Genomic DNA, 19,124 nt, shown 5'->3' on the forward strand with positions numbered 1-19,124 from the left:
AAACTTTTTGAAAACCACCCCAAAGGGCTCATGAAACGGCCGCTAAGTCCGGAAATAATAAACTTTTAAATTATTTTATTTTATTTCCGATTTTGTTAATTTTACACCCAGAAGACAGTCGCTGACAAACTCTGAAGAATTCAACTTGCCCGTAATGTTTTTTTCACTCTCTACACGGCGATACAATTTTACTGGATTATACAGGGTGGTCCGAACTGTATTCCGGAAACTTCGGCAGCATACTCTGCAGATAAAAATAAGTAAAAAAGTTCGTATAAATGTATGCCCTAAAATGCTTAGTTTCGGAAATACAGGGTGTAGAAGTTTCATTTTTATTTCGATATTTTCCAAATAATTTATGAAGTAACATCAATATTTGGATGAAAACTGGTGTCTGGAAGTTTTTTAACATGATAAATTTGATTTTGATGTCAATATAACTCCTGCTTGTAGAGGGCGCCACCTACATATGTTTTAACTGGTTTGAACTTTGAATAAGAAGACTAAGGAAGGAGCATATCAAAAATCCTAGGTACACCGCGATGGGCCTCAAATATGGCCGACTTAAATTCCGGTTTATCGGTGTCGTTCTAATTTTATTTAAAAAATGTAAAACTATGATGTAGGGTAGACGTGGGGTAGACTCAATAATTTGTTGTTTTATGTTATGTTGTGAATAAATGTTAGTAGTTATTAAAATTGTTATAAAAATATATAATTCTAATAAAAATAGATAAGTTATAATAAGTATTTATTAACACAAACATCCGATACGCTACTGAAGCAGGTAAATCAAATTAACGTATCTAAATTCTTTGACATCTAATCTTTGACAAGTAATAAATAAAAGCTAAAATGCAAGAAAAATATATAATTTAGTTAATTTAAGTGAATTTCATAAATGATAGGTTTACTACACGTATGTATATTATATAGTCACTTACTAGCGAAAAGTTGTTCCATTATTTCACTCAATTTTTGCCGAGATCTACCGCACGCTACACAACCAACTATTTTACAGTCTTTTTCGATAAATCGCGATAGTGTCACTGTTAATTTAAGTTCTGTTACAATTTCCATCTAGATTTACTACCTTTATACAACTATCAGTAGTAAAATAAATAATAAATAACATAAAATAAGCTCCGTAAAGACTGACAAATCCACAAAATTTCAAATCAAATTCAAATGTGTCAAATGAATCGTCAAACAGAACTGTCAAGGATCCCCACCCTAGAGTGCTTTTATGGCGCTTTTTCCGCCCACCATGCATGAATACATGGATAGCATTATGCTCCTTCCTTAGTCTTCTTATTCAAAGGGTTTGAAGGATAATAACTTTTTGTCCGTACCCGTATAAAACTACCGAGTAAAAAATATACATTTACGACTTTTTTTACGTAAAAAGTGTCTCTTGGTAAAAATCGCTGCGAGTAATGGTTCTCGAGATATTTGGAATCTAAATTACCAATACGTCATTATTGACAAGAACTGAACAGGTTGACTAGATAGTTATTAGATTGAAATCATAAATTTAAAATATATAGGTGCCAAATGTTCAACAGAAACTCTTTTATCATCATTTTTTCGCAGAAAAATTTATGATTAATTTAAAAAAAATTAAAATTTCTCAAATATATTATTTCAGGTCAAATAACTATCCTCAACGTGTGTTTATTTTTTGTCAATAATTACAAGTATTGACTATTTTCATTCTAAATATCTGGAGAACGGTTGCTCGTAGCGATTTGTACTAAGAGGCATTTTTTACGTAGAAAATCACAAAAATGTATATTTTTTCACTCAGCGGTTTTATACAGGTACGGACGAAAAGTTATTACGCTTCAAAACAGTTAAAACACATGTACCTCTACAAGCAGGAGTCATATTGACATCAAAATCAAGTTTCTCATGTCAAAAAACATCCAGACACCAATTTTCATCCAAATATTGACGTCACTTCAGAAATTATTTGGACAAAATCGAAATAAAAATGAAACTTCTACACCCTGTATCTCCGAATCAAAGCATTTTAGGACATTCATTTATACGAACTTTCCTGCTTATTTTTATCTGCAGAATATGCTGCTGAAGTTTCCGGAATACAATTCGGACCATCCTGTATATCACCTTTCAGACTTGTATAATTTAACATAATTTTTGTATCATTGTAATTGATCTGACAGATGCTACATACAATACATGAGAAGAACTATAGTTTTCTACAAAAATAAATCTCGCTTTATTGCTATGATTACTTATTTTATGATAGATAAATAAAACACATTTTAATATTACTGTATTATATTAAATAGGTCAAAACTATTCTATTTTCCTTATTACTAAAAGTATACATTAAAAAAAATACAAATAACCGAATCTAATATAAACTTTATCGATCAAAGTTTCTATTAGCAATAACTATGCAAAATTATACATCATGATCGAAAAAAATGGCGTCAATTAAATTTCTAATGATACTTGATGTTTTTATTTCGATCATGCGGTATTCTGAACACAATATTTCTTTTTCTATAATCAATAATTTACAGTCAATGTCTTTTTACTACGTTTAAAGTGTATCCTAGTACTAGAAAACTAAAAAAATCAGGTAAAATCACGTTAATGCCGCCAATTTTTCTTAATTTACGGAGGAAATTAAGAACATTCCTTATAATCTGTGGAAAACACACGTTTCCAATGCTGCGAGGATTTGCGTAGAATCTGTATGAAAATCTACTTTACAAATACGAATTTTTGCTCTCTATGTACAAGTAAGTGTCCCTGTGTTTATCATTAGTTATTATTTACTTTAAAATAGTCTAGCTAATACTTAAGCAAAGTGGTGATATATTGTCATACAAATAAAAACGCATCTAAAAGGAAGAAAAATGTGAAAATATATTTTTTTTTGCTTTTGAACAAAGAATAATTTATATTCAATTTATTCTACTATTAATGTACCTAATATATCAACACTTCGTATATAACTATCATTATTTCATATACAAGAGAAATTATACATTTTCAATTTATTTTATTGTCATACAGGGTGGTCTGAATTGTATTCGAGCAACTTCGGCGGCATATTCTGTAGATAAGAATAAGTAAAAAAGTTCACATAAATGTACATAACCTTAAAATGCTTCGTTTCTATATGAAAGTAGCAGTCATATTGACATCAAAAGAAAAATTTCCCATATAAAAAAACTCCCAGAGACCAATTTCCATCCAAAAATTGACGTTAGTTCAGAAACAATTTGGAAAAATTCGAAATAAAAATGAAACGTCTACTCCCTGTATCTCTAACTTTTGTACTTATTTTTATCTGCAGAATATGCTGATGAAGTTTCATGAAAGCAATTCGGACCACCCTGTATATTGTATATGGATCGTACTGTATTATTAATAATGTAATCCAGCTTCAACACTAGCAAATGGATGGAATGAGAAAACTCTTAAAAAATATTTCACGTAAAAAAATATTCTAATAAAAATATACAGGTGTTCGAAAAAAATTTGAAGTAAAACACAAATAAAATTGTAATACCAATAATTATAAAACACAGAAATAAACATTATAATTAGTGAAAATTAAAACTCGTGTGTGTGTGTGTGTGTGTGATTATACAAAGCAGGAAGATATTAACATTTTTTATTTTGATGTTGCATAATTTTCAAGCATAATTCTCTGTTTTATTTTGCAAACATTACTAAAAACAGGACAAGTTATAGAAAAAAATCTTCAAAACTTGGTAGTACTTTTCTGAAAACCTCACATTGTGTAATCATGTCATTTTTTTTGAACACCCAAGAACATTAAAAAAATAAAACACTCAGTATGTACAGATTATATGGTCGCAGATTATATTATATACAAATGGAATAAATTATATGGATGTTAAAGAATACATATACCGAATTATGCACCGGCTCCGAACATAGAAAATCCATATACTAGGTGTGGTCACTTCATCTACGTGCTAACAAAGCTAAATATAAATGACCGGTTGACAGACAGAGACACAAAGAGTTGAGTTTTTTTTTTCACAAAAATTTATCAACTTTATCAGTAAATGCACATTCAATTTAATGGAATCTACGTTTTTTGTTTTTATTTCAATGGAATTTCAACGTGTGTTTATTCAGTCATTATTTGTCATCAACAATAATTTCCCAACTTTATGCGTATAGGTTAAGAATCACCCTGTATATATATTTTTTTGTTTGAAATCACTTATAAAAAACATCCAGTATATAGATTAGTATATCCCCAAACACAAAATCATAAAAATTTATGTATACGTGACAAAAATTCGCTGTTCGAATACATATCATTCGTAAATTCTAGTGCAGAACTAGGTTCTTCTAATACATATAGAGACTATATCTTCATTCCCGAGAATCTATAATCGTTGTCAGAAAATATGTTGTTTTATATTTTTCTTTTTGAAACGGTTGTATGTTTCCAAATTCCTACCGACATTTTGACCTGCAGTAAGTACTTTACAATTTGACATTAGATAATACATAAGTACTATTTTCATTCTTGACTTAAGATTTTTTCCGAACAATAGTGTATTGTTTTATTAGGAGTAAAAATAATACGTTTTTGACGATGCTGTGTACCTTTGAAGAACCATCGTAAAGCTATTCCGACGTTACAGGGAGGCACAAAAAGTAAATTTTTATTCCGAATAGAACATACTATTTTTTTGAACATTACAAATATTTTTTAATTAATTTCAAACATTGCAAATAATATAAACAGTAATCGAGCAATAATTTGTACACTCGTTGAATCAGACACTTCATATCAGTTTAATAATATATTTTTGTACTTTTGTGCTGAGGCGGAATAGTGCTTTACTTTTATGCCTAGGCGTTAAAATGACAAAAATTAATACGTTTGAGACGTTTGAAAAAAAATCCTTTTGATCTGAAGCGAACGACTTTTTTTGCGGAATATATTGGTGACCGACGTGGAAAAATCACAACGCCCCGTAGAATTCAGGATAGGACTTTAATTGGAAATAAATCCTAGACATTTGGAAATCCGATTTAAATATAGTTTTGAATTAAAATCAAAAAAATCCGATTTAAATAAAAAAAAATCAGATGTAAAATCAAAAAAAATTGATTTTTTTTATTTTTTCCAACCCTGTTCAAAAATGTGTCCATCAACGTTAATGTTATAAAGCTTATTAGAAGAGTTTTAAAGTTGATAGGTAGCCTCATCTAATCCACTACATTAAAAAATGTCATTAACACAGTCTCTTCTAAAATCAATAACGACACCTTAAAATCTACATTGGTTTTCTTTCCTATTTGTCCTGAGCTGATGCACAATCTGGTATGAATTTATTTGAACACTAACTTAAATCAATAATCGTCTTAATTTTTATATACAGTGTGTTTATTTTCTAATTCAATATTATCTAACGCAAGTGAAAATTGAACTAAAATTATTATTATGGTAAATTATTTATCTTTTTGACAAAATTTTAATAAATTATATCAAAGTTCATGTAATTTAATCAATGTAATGAATGTAATTATTCAGGGTGGTGAATGAAATAAATAATACTTTGTGTAACACATCCTACAAAGATGCTTATCCTATATATGTACTTACATATCTACCATAAGATATCAATTTGAGAAGTGTTAGTTTAATATATTAATTTTAATTACCCTATTCTCTCAACAGATATTTTATGTGTCGCGTCGTGATTAAAATAAATATAAAAAGATGATATACATGCGTATGAAGGAAATTAATTATTGTACTAGAGGTTCTATGTATTTACAGAGATACTGTATATAAAAAAAATTGAGCATTTTTTAAAAATATGTATTGATATTGTTTAAGGAAGCCACAGTAATTAATTTTAATTAATTTATAAATTTAATAATGACAAATAATATCACATAAATTTCTAACTTAATTTGTTGAAATTATAATGTATAAAGTCTGATCAGTGAGAGAAGAAACGATTTTGACAGACGACATCCAAAAAATGACAGAAAATATTACTACTTTTGAATTAAAATGACAGACAACTGTCACTATCATATATCCTCTCATCCTCTCAATGGATAGATTATATACTTTACAGGGTGTCCCAGAAATAAGTGCAAGTATTTTAACTGGTAGTATAGTTCAACCCCAGAAACAAGCATATGAGATTTTTTTTCGCGATAAAAAAATTTGAAAATTCGAAATTTTTAGAAAAATATTTTGGAGATTTTTTTAGTTTTTGGTTAAAAAACATAATTTCTTGATAATATGGCAACATAGGTATTAGATTAAATTTACAAGAAAGAAAATCCAGAAAAGATCCAGTGGTTTTCAAAATTTTAGCAAAAAAATTTGGAAATTTTCAAAGTAAAATAACTCCGTTATTTTGGACTTTATTTGAAAAACGATAAAGAGTAAATATGTTTCTTTTATCGAGATCTATCACCCCTTAAAATACTTGCACTTATTTCTGGGACACCCTGTAGATATATTCGTTAATTAAAAACAGAGATATTTATTTTAAAATGTCATATTCATAAAAAATAGAAAAAAATCCTACAAGCACCTGGTTAAAGTGTCAGTTTAATACTATGCACTGTAATATGGTTTATTACGGGGTGAGTACAGAGTGTTCCAAATTCGAGAGTGATAACTGGGATCTCCGAAATTATAACCTGACATGCGAAGCAGGTCAAATGAAAGTAAAATTTTGCAATTATATGTCTCTTAAAATGAAGTACTCTAGAAATACAAAGAAAAGAAATCAACGTTTATTAAAATGTCATTTTTATGATTTGTATGAAGAATTAAAGATCTCCTTCTAGTCCAATCTTCCTCATTATCCATTTTTCCTAAACTTTTAAACACGATAGAGATATATTAAATTCCAAAAAAATGCTTTCTTAGTTTATATATATATAATGACTAAAAGGCACGCCATTTGTATCTGCGCAGAAACTATTTAACCGTCCTTTTGATTGCATGTGTGCGCAGCTCCTTAAGAATATATTGGTTTAAACTATGGAGGGTAGAGGTGAGGAGAAACATCTCTTATGGGACTTTATTTAAAAAAAGTAGTCACTAAATTAGGAAGAATAAGTGGTTCACTAAATGACCACAGTGGCGCTAACAAGCAATAAGGGATCGAACTGAACTTAGTGGTTATAAATAGTGACGTTAGTCAAAAAGAAAGGCAACATGAGCCTTCAGAAATAACATATTTATACAGGGTGTGAAAAAAGTTCGTATAAATGTATGTCCTAAAATGTTTAGTTTTGGAGATTCAAGTTTAATTTTTATTTAGATTTTTTCCAAACATTTTATGAAGTAACATCAATATTTGGATGAAAATTGTTGTCTGGGAGTTTTTTGAGATGAGAAATTTGATTTACATGTCAATATGGCGCCTACTTGTAGAAGGCGCCAGCTGCATATTTTTTAACTGGTTTGCAGAGTAATAACTTTTCATCCATACCTGTATAAAACTACTCAGTAAAAAAATATACATTTACCTTTTTTACGTAAAAAAGGTCTCTTGGTAAAAATCGCTACGAGTAGTGGTTTTCGAGATATTTGGAATCTAAATTAACAATACCTGTCATCATTGATATAAATTAAACATGTTAACTAAATAGTTTTTAGACTGAAATCATAAATTTCAAATGTTTTTGTACCAAAAGTTCAACAGAAACTGTTTAATCATCATTTTTTCGCAGAAAAATTTATGATTAATTTAAAAAAATAAAAATGTATTATTTCACTGAAATAACTATACTCTAGACTATTTCCATTCTAAATATCTTGAGAACGGTTGCTCGTAGCAATTTTTACCAACAGACATTTTTTACATAAAAAGTCATGGAAAAGTATATTTCTTCACTCGGTGGTTTTATACAGGTACGGACGAAAAGTTATTACTCTTCATAACAGTTAAAACACATGTAGACGACGAGGAGTAATATTGACATCAAAATTAAATTTCTCGTGTCACAAAACCCACAGACACCAATTTTCATCCAAATATTGACGTTACTTCAGAAATTATTGGGAAAAAATCTCTCTCTCTCGAAATAAAAATAAAACTTCTACACCCTGTATCTCCGAAACTAAGCATTTTAGGACAACTACTTTTTTTTTACTTATTTTTATCTGCAGAATATGCTGCCGAAGTTTCCGGAATACAGTTCGGACCACCTTGTATATCTCTTATTATTTCCCGTTCTAAAAATTCTTGGCGCTTTTTTCAAATGTAGAACTTTTGCTATCGCAGCACCATCTTAAGTGTTCCCTGTTTGGTGACCACTTTTCAACACACGAAGATAATTCTCCTTATTTCTATCCCCCATAGTTTCAACCGACTAAAAATTATATGTCAGCGCCCAGCCTTAAGCTTTCCGAGATCCTAATTGTAACCTTCGACTCTGAGACACCCCGTATGTCAATAAAATACGAAAATAATATTATAAAACCGTAAAAATATTGCACGTGTGTACACTAAAACAGCTCTCTGTAAATCCCAACGCGGTTTATCTTATAGGAACTCTAGTTTTAAAGGGACAAACTAACCTATAAATTGAACTAAAAGAAATAAAATCAATAAATATACGTCATATGTATGTTGTACGAGGCGTACTCCTCAGATACTCCGATAAAAATAGTGAAAAAAGTGGCGATTTGCCATTTTTTATTCGTTTTTCACTATGGATCGAGACTACAGCTTCAAAGCGTGCCTAAAGAAATCATTTCTGTGACGCTTGGGAACTGACCTTGCCGCCATTTTTGATCTGGTCCTTCTTTGAAGTGGGCGGATTGGGCGACAAGCAGATGACGTCATCGCCGTCCTCGTTATCGATTTTGGTCTCGCCGTCTTCTGAAACTGGACCGTTTTCTCTGTAAAAATATAAACGTTCACAACCTAACCAAATCATAATTATATGCTAATATTTACGGGGGTAAATGAAAGTATTGTACGCCGTAAACGTCTTAACTAGTGAGATACAAAGAGTATACTCTGTTTTTTTCTCAGGTAAGATTTCGACAGACGATGACAGAAAAAAAGCAGATGACATCCATACCGTTCGATATATATTTATATATTATTTATATTATTATTATCTATTTGACTGTCAAATAGTTATTTTACAGTCTTTTTCGATAAATCGCAATAGTGTCACTGTTAATTTAAGTTCTGCTATAATTTCCTTCTAGATTTACTACCTTTAAACAACTATCAGCAGTAGAATAAATGACAAATAACCTAAAATATGCTCAGTAAAGACTGACAAATCTACAAAATTTCAAATCAAATTCAAATGTCTCAAATGAATCGTCAAACTAGGGCCCTTTGTCCGTCTACCTTGCATGAATACATGGATAGTTTTATACTCCACCCTTAATCTTTTTATTCAAAGGAATTTACTATGACACTCACCTTTCCCACTCTTTGATGATTTGATCTAGGTTGTATCTTTTGCGATAGTTAACGAAAAACGTGCGCACATAATGTTCCGTTTTGTTTCCTAGCATCTCGGCGATCGCCTTGAAATCTTTACCGTATTTTCGGAAACCCTGTAAAATAAAAAAAAATAGCAATTAAAAATCCATAGTTTTAATACTAAGTGGTATTAGAGTAAGATCTCAGAGCGATCAGACATAACTTATTTTCACAAGGATGAAACCTTAAGCCGCGTATAAATATGCCGAGGCAAGTACGAGACAAACCCGAAACGAGTATGAAACGAGGCTATAGCAAATTCTTTCCAAAAGGCGTACTAATATGCCGAGACGAGGACGAGACGAGTCAACCTCAAGCGGAATTCGTCATATTATAGCCTCGAGCCGAGCGATTTAGCCTCGAGCAGAGGCCCTGCCCAGTCGAACTGCGTTGTCTCGCGGCTATCCATTTTCAGTGGAGCCTTTGGCGAACCCACAAAATTCTTCATAGGGCTATGCGATACTGAAGCAGTATCGATATTTTGGTATCGGTTGTATTGAATATAAAGTATCGATACTTTAAAATATTGATAAATATATTGAAGTATTATTCGATACCATTCAATATTTTAAAAAATTAATTAATAAATTTAAGTATACTGTTTTTTTTTAATTGGATTAGGATCGAAACAAATCAACAGAAGTCCTTTGTTTTAAATTTGTCGACGTTTCGCAAAATTTATTTGCATCTTCAGGTTTGACACTACAAAGTTAAGAGAGCAAAATACAATCAAAAAATTTTAAAAATTTAACAAACAACTTAAAATACATATCAGTGGAATTCCACACATACACAATTGGTAAAACTACCCTAATGTTAACAATTAAATAAAATATATGTATACTATGTTATAAACTTAAGATCGCTTGTAAATAAAAATAATAAGGGATAAGGCCAGAATATAATCAGGATATTTTCTTATTCGCATTTAACGAAAAAAATCGACGATGGTGGCACTGTTTTATACAAAAAACTACCCGGATCAGAACTAAATCAGTCATCAAACGATCTCAAATTACTAAAAACACTTGGAAGAAAATGATAAAACACTTACTTAACCTAGGGTTGGCAACTTTGAAAATAAAAAATAGGTGTGAGAGGATAAAAAAAGGCACAGGCGAAACATTTTTGAAACGTCGCTCAAATGTCGAGAATTTACCAAAAAGTTATATAAACGGTATGCGATAAATATTTAAAATACACAAAAATATTTACTCAAAACTTATTAAAATAAAGCAAACCATTGTCAACAAAACTTTTTTCAAGACATAAACTAACAGTAAGTAAACATAAAATTACATAAAAGACACAGATTAACAATTCTTTAAAGCATTGTGGCGATAAACGAATATTTTTTAGATTTTGAAGTTGGTATGTAACGAAGTTTTCAATACGTGAGAGAAAAGAGGACTGCTTCTGGAATAGAGGACGGTTGGGAACTCTATTTTAACCCCCTGTAGCTACGAATCAAAGCAGAATTGGATTGGTTGATATTAAAATAAATCTTATTTTTACGTGAGGAACTTCCCCAAGAGAGATGGAACATGTTTTTTGAAACACCCTGTATATGTTTGTTTAATTTCAAAATAGGTAAAAAAACAAGCTAGATAAATTAAAGGAATTCATGATAAATTTAAATTATATTCGGACTGTTTACATTAAAAAAAAACTGGAGAACGCCGACTGAGATACCTGGAGATAACGGCAAGGCGCGGCAGCGGCGGCGGCGGAGCCTTCTGCCAGTGCCGATTTTTTGAGTCTTTAATTATTTTATTCAATAATATATTTTGTATGTGGTTTGTATATCTATAAAATTTTTAAATAGAGTAACAGCGCTTTCAGTTGGAGCAGACAAGGAGCAGACCGTACGCGCAGAGCGTCCGCACGGATGTTTTTTCAAGATAGCTCATCCGGACGGAGCATACGCGACCCAGGTGAAATTGTTCATATAAGCTCATGGTACTTGCTCGAAGTCGCGGACGGTCCGTCGCTGACGCTCCGTTCCATTTGAAAGCGCTGTAAGATAAGACCTAATTCGACTTTATTTATTTAAAAAATTAGAAATTTAATTAATTAAGATTTAAATTATTAATTTAAATCTACATTTAAATGCCAATAACTAACCTGGAACATATATTGTAAATAATATATCTGCATTTCTTCATTTCTAAAGTTGTATATTTTTTGAAGGTATTCAATTCGCCACATTATTATTCTATGGCTTTCCATCATTGCAGCACGCTTATTAATAATTTTTAAAATATTATTATGTATATAATTTTAAATCTAATTCCCAGTTTTTTAAACCTTCGCCGTAATGTGCTTTCTGAACAGGGGTTTTTCAAAACTCGGAGAGTTTTTTTAAAATTATTTCTATGGCGGGAACTTTATTATTTTCATATTTGCCATAAATTAAGTTTCTTAGTAGTCTGGATAGTTCAAATTTCTGGATTTTTCTATATCGAATCGTTCCTTTCTTTGTCGATTCCCTTTATTTATGAGAGTACCGTAAGGAACTTCTGAGAGCATGGCCACCTTTTTCAACACACTCGATTTGCCTCTCTTATCTTCTATGTATCCTATATGTAAAGAAGCTTGTTTTACATCTTTAATTCCGTTCAGCAGAAATAGCGCATAATTTACGTTTGAGCCGTTAATAACTCGACAAAAGTTCATTACGTTTATTCATTTTTCATAAAATTTTCATGTTTTTATAAAAGAAATCACTAATAAATCTTTGTATATGAGATTTACCTACTTTGGCTAACTTACCTATACTATTTTAGAGAAGACAAAATTGCATCTTTCTAGTTAGGATGCATTATTAACATTATTACAAATAAAGGAAAGAATATTATTTTTATATAAAAATGGGATGTGGAATCCGAGCCCCTTGAGACTCGAGGCAATTGTTCCGCGGAGCCGCGATGTATACGCCACTGGTTAAATAGACGCCCCAATCCTTTTGATGGTTCGCCAAAGGCTCCGGAAAAAACGGAGACAGCGCCGTCCGGCTGGGCATAGGCTCGGCTCGAAGCTCAGACCCCGTCCCAATATGACGAGTCAACCTCAAATCCGCTTGAGGTTGACTCGTCTCGGGTGTCTCTCGCACTCGTCTCGACATATTTATACGCAGCTTTAGGCTCTCAGTAGTGCTCTCATGTACTTTGAACACCGGCGTGTTTGTGGGGTTCGCCCTGTGCCACCTTGGCAGATACCAGGTTAAAAATGTAATAGACCGAGAGCTGACTACATAAAAAACCTTATCATCGTTACATGGCTAATTTTTTGTGTGAAGTATATCCTTTTGTGTAGCCATTATGAAATAGTCATGTCTGCCAGCGCGGTCCCGGGGCTTAAAGCGGGGACGGCCAAGCGAAAGGGTGAAATTTTGACACTAAAAATATTTTGAGGTACACGAGTTATAATTGCTAAATAGCTTTTATTTATTATTAAAAAACGTGTAAAATTGTTGACAGACATTTTTCTCGTGGCCGAAATGCCGGCAGACACTGTGAAGGAGGCATAGAATTTTGACAAAAGAAAATCATCGCATACATGCATGTCGGTTGGTGGAATGTCATGTTTATTGTTAATTAATTTAAAAAGCCGCATATGCAAAAGGGCAGACAAAAAAATCGTTATTGAAATAATAAAAAATATATTTATAATATATTCGTATATTACATGATTTATCTATACTTAAATGGATGAGGCGACCAGCGTTGCCTGAATAAAGTGCTAGAGTAATATCGCGCTTTTGATAACTGTCTGCAGCTGATTGAGCCACGATCTTTTTGTCTCTTGAACTTTTGCATACGGCTTTTAAAATAAATAAATATGACATTTCACCAATCGGCATGCAAATATGCCATAATTTTTTTCATTCTGCAAATTTCATTTTTTAATAATTTTTAAAATTTCATGCCTCTTTCGCGTTGTCTGTCGGCATTTCAGCGACTGGAAAAATGTTTGCCAACAATTTTCCACGTTTCTTAATAATAAATAAAAGCTATTTTCGCAATAATTATAACTCATGTATCTTATAATATTTTTAAACCGTATTCAAATTCAAAATGCACCAGTATAAACAAATGCACAGTGCGTGATCAGCACGTGTCAGGCGAGAGCCAGTGGCGAAATCTACCCTGATTGGCCGGCCAGCCATAGAGCCGTTGAGGTAGGCGGTTGAGATTTTTTACAGGGTCGGCTTGCATAGCGCGTTAAGGAATACTCTTTGATAAAATAAAAATTTGATAAAATATTTTTTTTTCAAAAAAATATGTCGTTAGACTTTAAAACGGATAATACAGCAGGCTACGAAAGTAAGTTAGAAGTAAGTGCTTTTTTAGTAAACAAAAATGTATTAAATTATGTAAAACGTTTACATCATTACATTTTTTTGCAAATAGTATTATAGAAACAGATACCTATTTATACCGATATTCAGATATTGCTGTCAATAATGGCAATAAAAAAAATCAGTAGTACCAAATAAAAAGATAATTATTTTAAAGAACAAATTAAGCCCTTTTAAAAAACACCAAATTTGTTAAAATCGGTCGTGCCAAAGAATAATGTAATGTTTTAATATCCTCGCCCCCTTCCCATCACTTTATTTCACAAATTTTATGTAGTTTGATAACAATTAAAGGTAATTATTGGGAAAACTGGAAATCGTCCGATTTTCACCAAAATTAGTATACACCCTATTTTGAAGTCGTAGATTACGAATCTGAACACAACAACTTTTTGACTGGCGGTCTCTTACCGTTTTTCAGAAAAACGGAAAATAGTCTCAACATAGAATTTTTCTTAATTTATCATATTTTTAAGGTTTTCTAGTACATATTTTGTTAGGTATTCCATAAACAATGAGGTTTTTGCTATTTGCTGTTACTTTTTTAACCAATTCTATGCATCATAGATATATTATATGCTCCGCATAGAAGTTGAAAGCAATGCAATCAAAACTCTTTCGCGTAACTTTGTGGATATAGGTATATTTAACTATTGTCAGATCTCATAATAGGTAATTTATTTAAAATCCCTAATCACCCAAAAAAATACAAGATATGGTAACGTTGTAAAATTTCAAATTTCTAGATTAGGTCTAGAATATATTTATCTCTCTCATTACATAGGAGAGAGAAAGAAGAATATATGAAATATCAAACTTCCATCTGGTCTCAATTTTCTTTGTTATTTTGTTAAGAAAAGTGTTTTTCAATAAAATTTTGGATATTTTTCTATCCTCAATCAAGTGTGGCTTTTAGATAAACTATGATATAATGAAAATATAATGAAATTATTACTTTATAGAGCTAAATAAAGAAGAATTCAATGTTGGAATTATTTTCCGTTTTTTTGAAAAACGGTAAGAGGTAGCTGGTTGGTTCAGATTCGACAACAAACAATCTACGACCTCAAAATAGAGTGTATACCAATTTTGGTGAAAATCGGACGATTTCCAGTTTTCCCAATAATTACGCAATTAAATAATATAAATTTTCATCACAAAACATAAGCAATAGTAAAAAAATCATAAAAATATACATAATAATTTTATGATTTGAAATATCCGACCTTAGTGCGGTCCTGGTTATATTACTACAGCGTTCCTGTTCACGTGCTTGCCTCATGTCACTGTTTACGTTAGGTGCACCTTGGGTTTGAATTTACTATAGTGTCAAAGTTTCACCCTTTTGATTGGCCGCCCCCGCTTTAAGCCCCGGGACCGCGCTGGCAGACATGACTATTTCATAATGGCTACACAAAAGGATATACTTCACACAAAAAATTAGCCATGTAACGATGATAAGGTTTTTATGTAGCCAGCTCTTAGACTATTATGTCTGATCGCTCTGGGATCTTGGACTATGTAGACGTACTTGTATAGCAAGCATTAACTCGTCATTGGTCCAACGTGAATTGGGCCTCTGCGAGCTGTCATTCGACGGTCGCAAGTCTTCTATCGAGTCGGAATGCTTCCGTTTCAGCGAACTGATGTTCTGTTTATTTTGTTGAATCTGAAACAAAAAAAGAAAAAAACATTTTATAATCTATTATCGCTATTAACTACATCAACACGTCGTTGAGGACAATTTTAGCATTGGTTCAAAAGTACGTACAGCATAATAGAAGTACCAAATCATGTATGCTCTAGTGTTAAAACATGCTCTGTATAACATATATTCCAACATATTTGGAGTTTTTGTTATATTATGGCAATAAAAACAAAGAGTAGCAGACAAAAATAATAAGCTTTCTGTTTAACAATAGTTATATTGAAAACAAAATATTCATATATGTGTAAATTTTCTATCATTCTCTAGAAAGCATGATTTCTAAAAAACATTTTTAAATATTAAAAAATCATCTAATATTCAAGATTTTAATAAGGCATTTTGTATGCTAGGTAAATTCATGCTGTTTCTAGAGATGCTATGAAAGATTAATTAAAAAAGGTCCAGTAATTAGTTTCTTTTTAACTTTTTTGCAAATTAAACATATCCAAATAGTTTCGAAGATATTCTGTAAACAAATTTTAAAGCTTTATTCAGAACCCCGCAATTAGTGGAATAAATTAGTGGTTTCAATTACACTTTATATTTATAATAAGTTTACGATCATTCACAGTGTCTAGAAACACAATTAAAATTAATAAAATATTCTAGCAACAGCTTCCAGTAGTCAGTAGTATCCTTTGAATAAAAAGATTAAGGAAGGAGCATATAACAAATCTTAGATCTACCGCGAAGGGACTCAAATATGGCCGACTTAAATTCCGGTTTATCAGTGCCGTTCTAATTTTATTTACAAAGTGTAAAACTATGATGTAGGGTAGACGTGGAGTAGACTCGATAATTTGTTGTTTTATTTTACGTTGTGAATAAATGTTGGTAGTTATTAAAATTGTTATAAAAATATATAATTCTAATAAAAATAGATTAAATTATAATAATTATTTATTAACACAAACATTCGATACGCTACTGAAGCAGGTAAGTCAAACTGACGTATCTAAATTCTTTGACATCTAAACTTTCGTAGTAGTTATAAAAGCAAAAATGCAAGAAAAAATATATAATTAGTTAATTTAAGTGAATTTCATAAGTGATCGGTTTACTACACGTATATACAGGGTGTTTCAAAACAAATGCGAAAAAGTTCAGGGGGTGATTCCTTGTTCAAAATAAAGGGTAGTTTGCTTCATAAACGTTGGGTCAAAAGTCAACCATTAGGGAGATATCGCGGTACAAAGATGGCGGAAAAATAATGTTCTTATTTTTTATCTTGAAAACGAAAAGAGATAGACTAATGAAATTTTATGGAAGCATTACTGTTATGAAAACACACTTTCTGGTAATTTTTCACTTTTTTAAAATGAGTGGAAGGGGTTGAAATAAACTACCCCTATCATTCTTGTTAACGAAATTTAAAGAAAAATCTTATCAAACACATGCAAAAAAATTAATTTGGATAGTTTAGTTTATTTAGAAACTTTTTTATCTCTTGTGTTTTTTTGATAAAACTCACTGATTTGAAATTAAAAAATAAAATGTAAAGCATTACATGTCAGGACAAAAAACATTTTTAGATAAAGAATCTAGTGGGCAGCTGTAATTTTTTTAGGAAAAAATCTAGTCGGCCGCTGTCACTTTTTAGGATGTTTCTAATATTGTTTTATTTGACATTACCCTACTGCAATACGTTATTATCTAGATTAATATTATTATCATTATTATCACTAGATTCTTAATCTAAAAATATTTTTAGTCCTGACATGTAATGCTTTACATTTTATTTTTTAATTTCAAATCGGTGAGTTTTATAAAAAAAATACAAGAGATAAAAAGGTTTCTAAATAAACTAAACTATCAAAATTAATTTTTTTTGCATATGTTTGATAAGATTTTTCTTTAAATTTCATTATCAAGAATGATAGGGGTAGTTTATTTCAACCCCTTCCACTCATTTTAAAAAAGTGAAAAAATTATCAGAAAGTGTGTTTTCATAACAGTAATGCTTCCGTAAAATTTCATTAGTCTATCTCTTTTCGTTTTCAAGATAAAAAATAAAAACATTATTTTTCCGCCATCTTTGTACCGTGATATCTCCCTAATGGTTGACTTTTGACCCAACGTTTATCAAGCAAACTACCCTTTATTTTGAACAAGGAATCACCCCCTGAAGTTTTTCGCATTTGTTTTGAAACACCCTGTATATTATACAGAAAAATCCGCAGACTTCGAGACAGGAAAATCAAGTCCATTTAGCGTGTGTCAAAATTTTGACAAGTTTTCAAAAATGACAGTTTTGTTTAGACTGACGTTTAATTTCACCTGACCTCTTGGTGAATGATTTCTTTTTATGGGGGTACATAAAATCTAAAATTTACGGCCATGAAGAAATTCAAAACTTGGAGCAGTTAAGGCAGAAAATATTTAATGCATTTGACACTGTCAGCCCTGATATGTTATCCAATGTGAGGAGAGAGGGGATTTTATGATCGTTTGGGTTATTGTGTAATGCAAGAGGGAGGCATTTTTCAACAATTTTTGTAATTTTTTAAATTTCATTATCCGGTTTTTTTAACCTAACCTAACCCATTACCTACGTTGACGAACATGGGAAAACAAAGGTCCTTTTCAGGACCACAAATATTTTGATTGAGAAATTTGTTACTTTTATTTTTTTTTGGATTAAAAAAACAAAAGTTGTTAATATAATACCAATTAGAATGACCTGTATTTATATTTACTTTAATATTCACCTTAAATGAGGGAATTTGACTGATACGATTTTTGAATTTGAATTGTTTTTAATGATACTAACAATTTTAGTTCAATTTTTAATAAAATTTATTTAATATTAATAGAAATCCAAGATATTTGAAACTTCTTTTACCGATTTATAACATTCTCAAATGAATTACAGGTGCCCTTATTTTCTATGAAAACCACACAGCTTTTTTCATAGTCGCTGCAGTTGCTATAGCTATAAAAAACTATTTTTTTAAGGTATGAAAATTGCGATACACGCTAAATAGACTTGATTTTTCTTATGTCTCGAAGTCTGTGGACCTTTCTGTATAGTCACTTACTAGCGAAAAGTTATTCCATTATTTCACTAGATTTTTGACCGAGATCTACCGCATGTTACACAACCAACTATTTTACAGACTTTTTCGATAAATCGCAATAGTGTCACTGTTAATTTAAGTTCTGTCATTATTTCCATCTAGATTTACTACCTTTATACAACTATCAGTAGTAGAATAAATAATAAATAACATAAAATTAGCTCAGTAAAGGCCGACAAATCCACATAATTTCAAATCAAATTCAAATATGTCAAATGAATCGACAAAAACGCTCTTTGAATCCCAAGAATCCCTACCCTAGAGTCCTTTTCCATGCATGAATATCGATGGCGTTATACTCTTTCCTTAATATTTTTATTCAAAGGTTATCCATATAGAAAGCCTAATATTTAGCTTATAAAACAATAAACTTTCTCTTGACGGATGATAATCAAAGGCCAAAATGACATTCCTCGCAAATTTTGAAGTATAATTAGCGGAAAAGTTTGTTAGCTTTTTCCACT

General features: G+C 30.9%; 1 protein-coding gene across 3 annotated transcripts in view; it reads right to left on the minus strand.

Moving 5' to 3' along the window:
• Positions 1–8,111: 8,111 nt before the first annotated feature.
• Positions 8,112–19,124, minus strand: part of LOC115888106 (REST corepressor) — a 49,385-nt gene continuing 38,372 nt past the window's right edge. For all 3 annotated transcript variants that reach the window (XM_030907682.1, XM_030907683.1, XM_030907681.1), the window contains 3 exons: positions 15,407–15,544; positions 9,453–9,589; positions 8,112–8,911 (listed from right to left, as the gene is read on the minus strand). In XM_030907682.1, the coding sequence (XP_030763542.1) occupies positions 8,761–8,911; positions 9,453–9,589; positions 15,407–15,544 (426 nt within the window). In that variant the 3' untranslated portion in view covers positions 8,112–8,760. The remainder of the gene's footprint in view (positions 8,912–9,452; positions 9,590–15,406; positions 15,545–19,124) is intronic.

Source organism: Sitophilus oryzae, unplaced genomic scaffold, assembly GCF_002938485.1.
Source record: "Sitophilus oryzae breed Bouriz unplaced genomic scaffold, Soryzae_2.0 scaffold_684_pilon_pilon, whole genome shotgun sequence".
Taxonomy (NCBI): Eukaryota; Metazoa; Arthropoda; class Insecta; order Coleoptera; family Curculionidae; genus Sitophilus; species Sitophilus oryzae.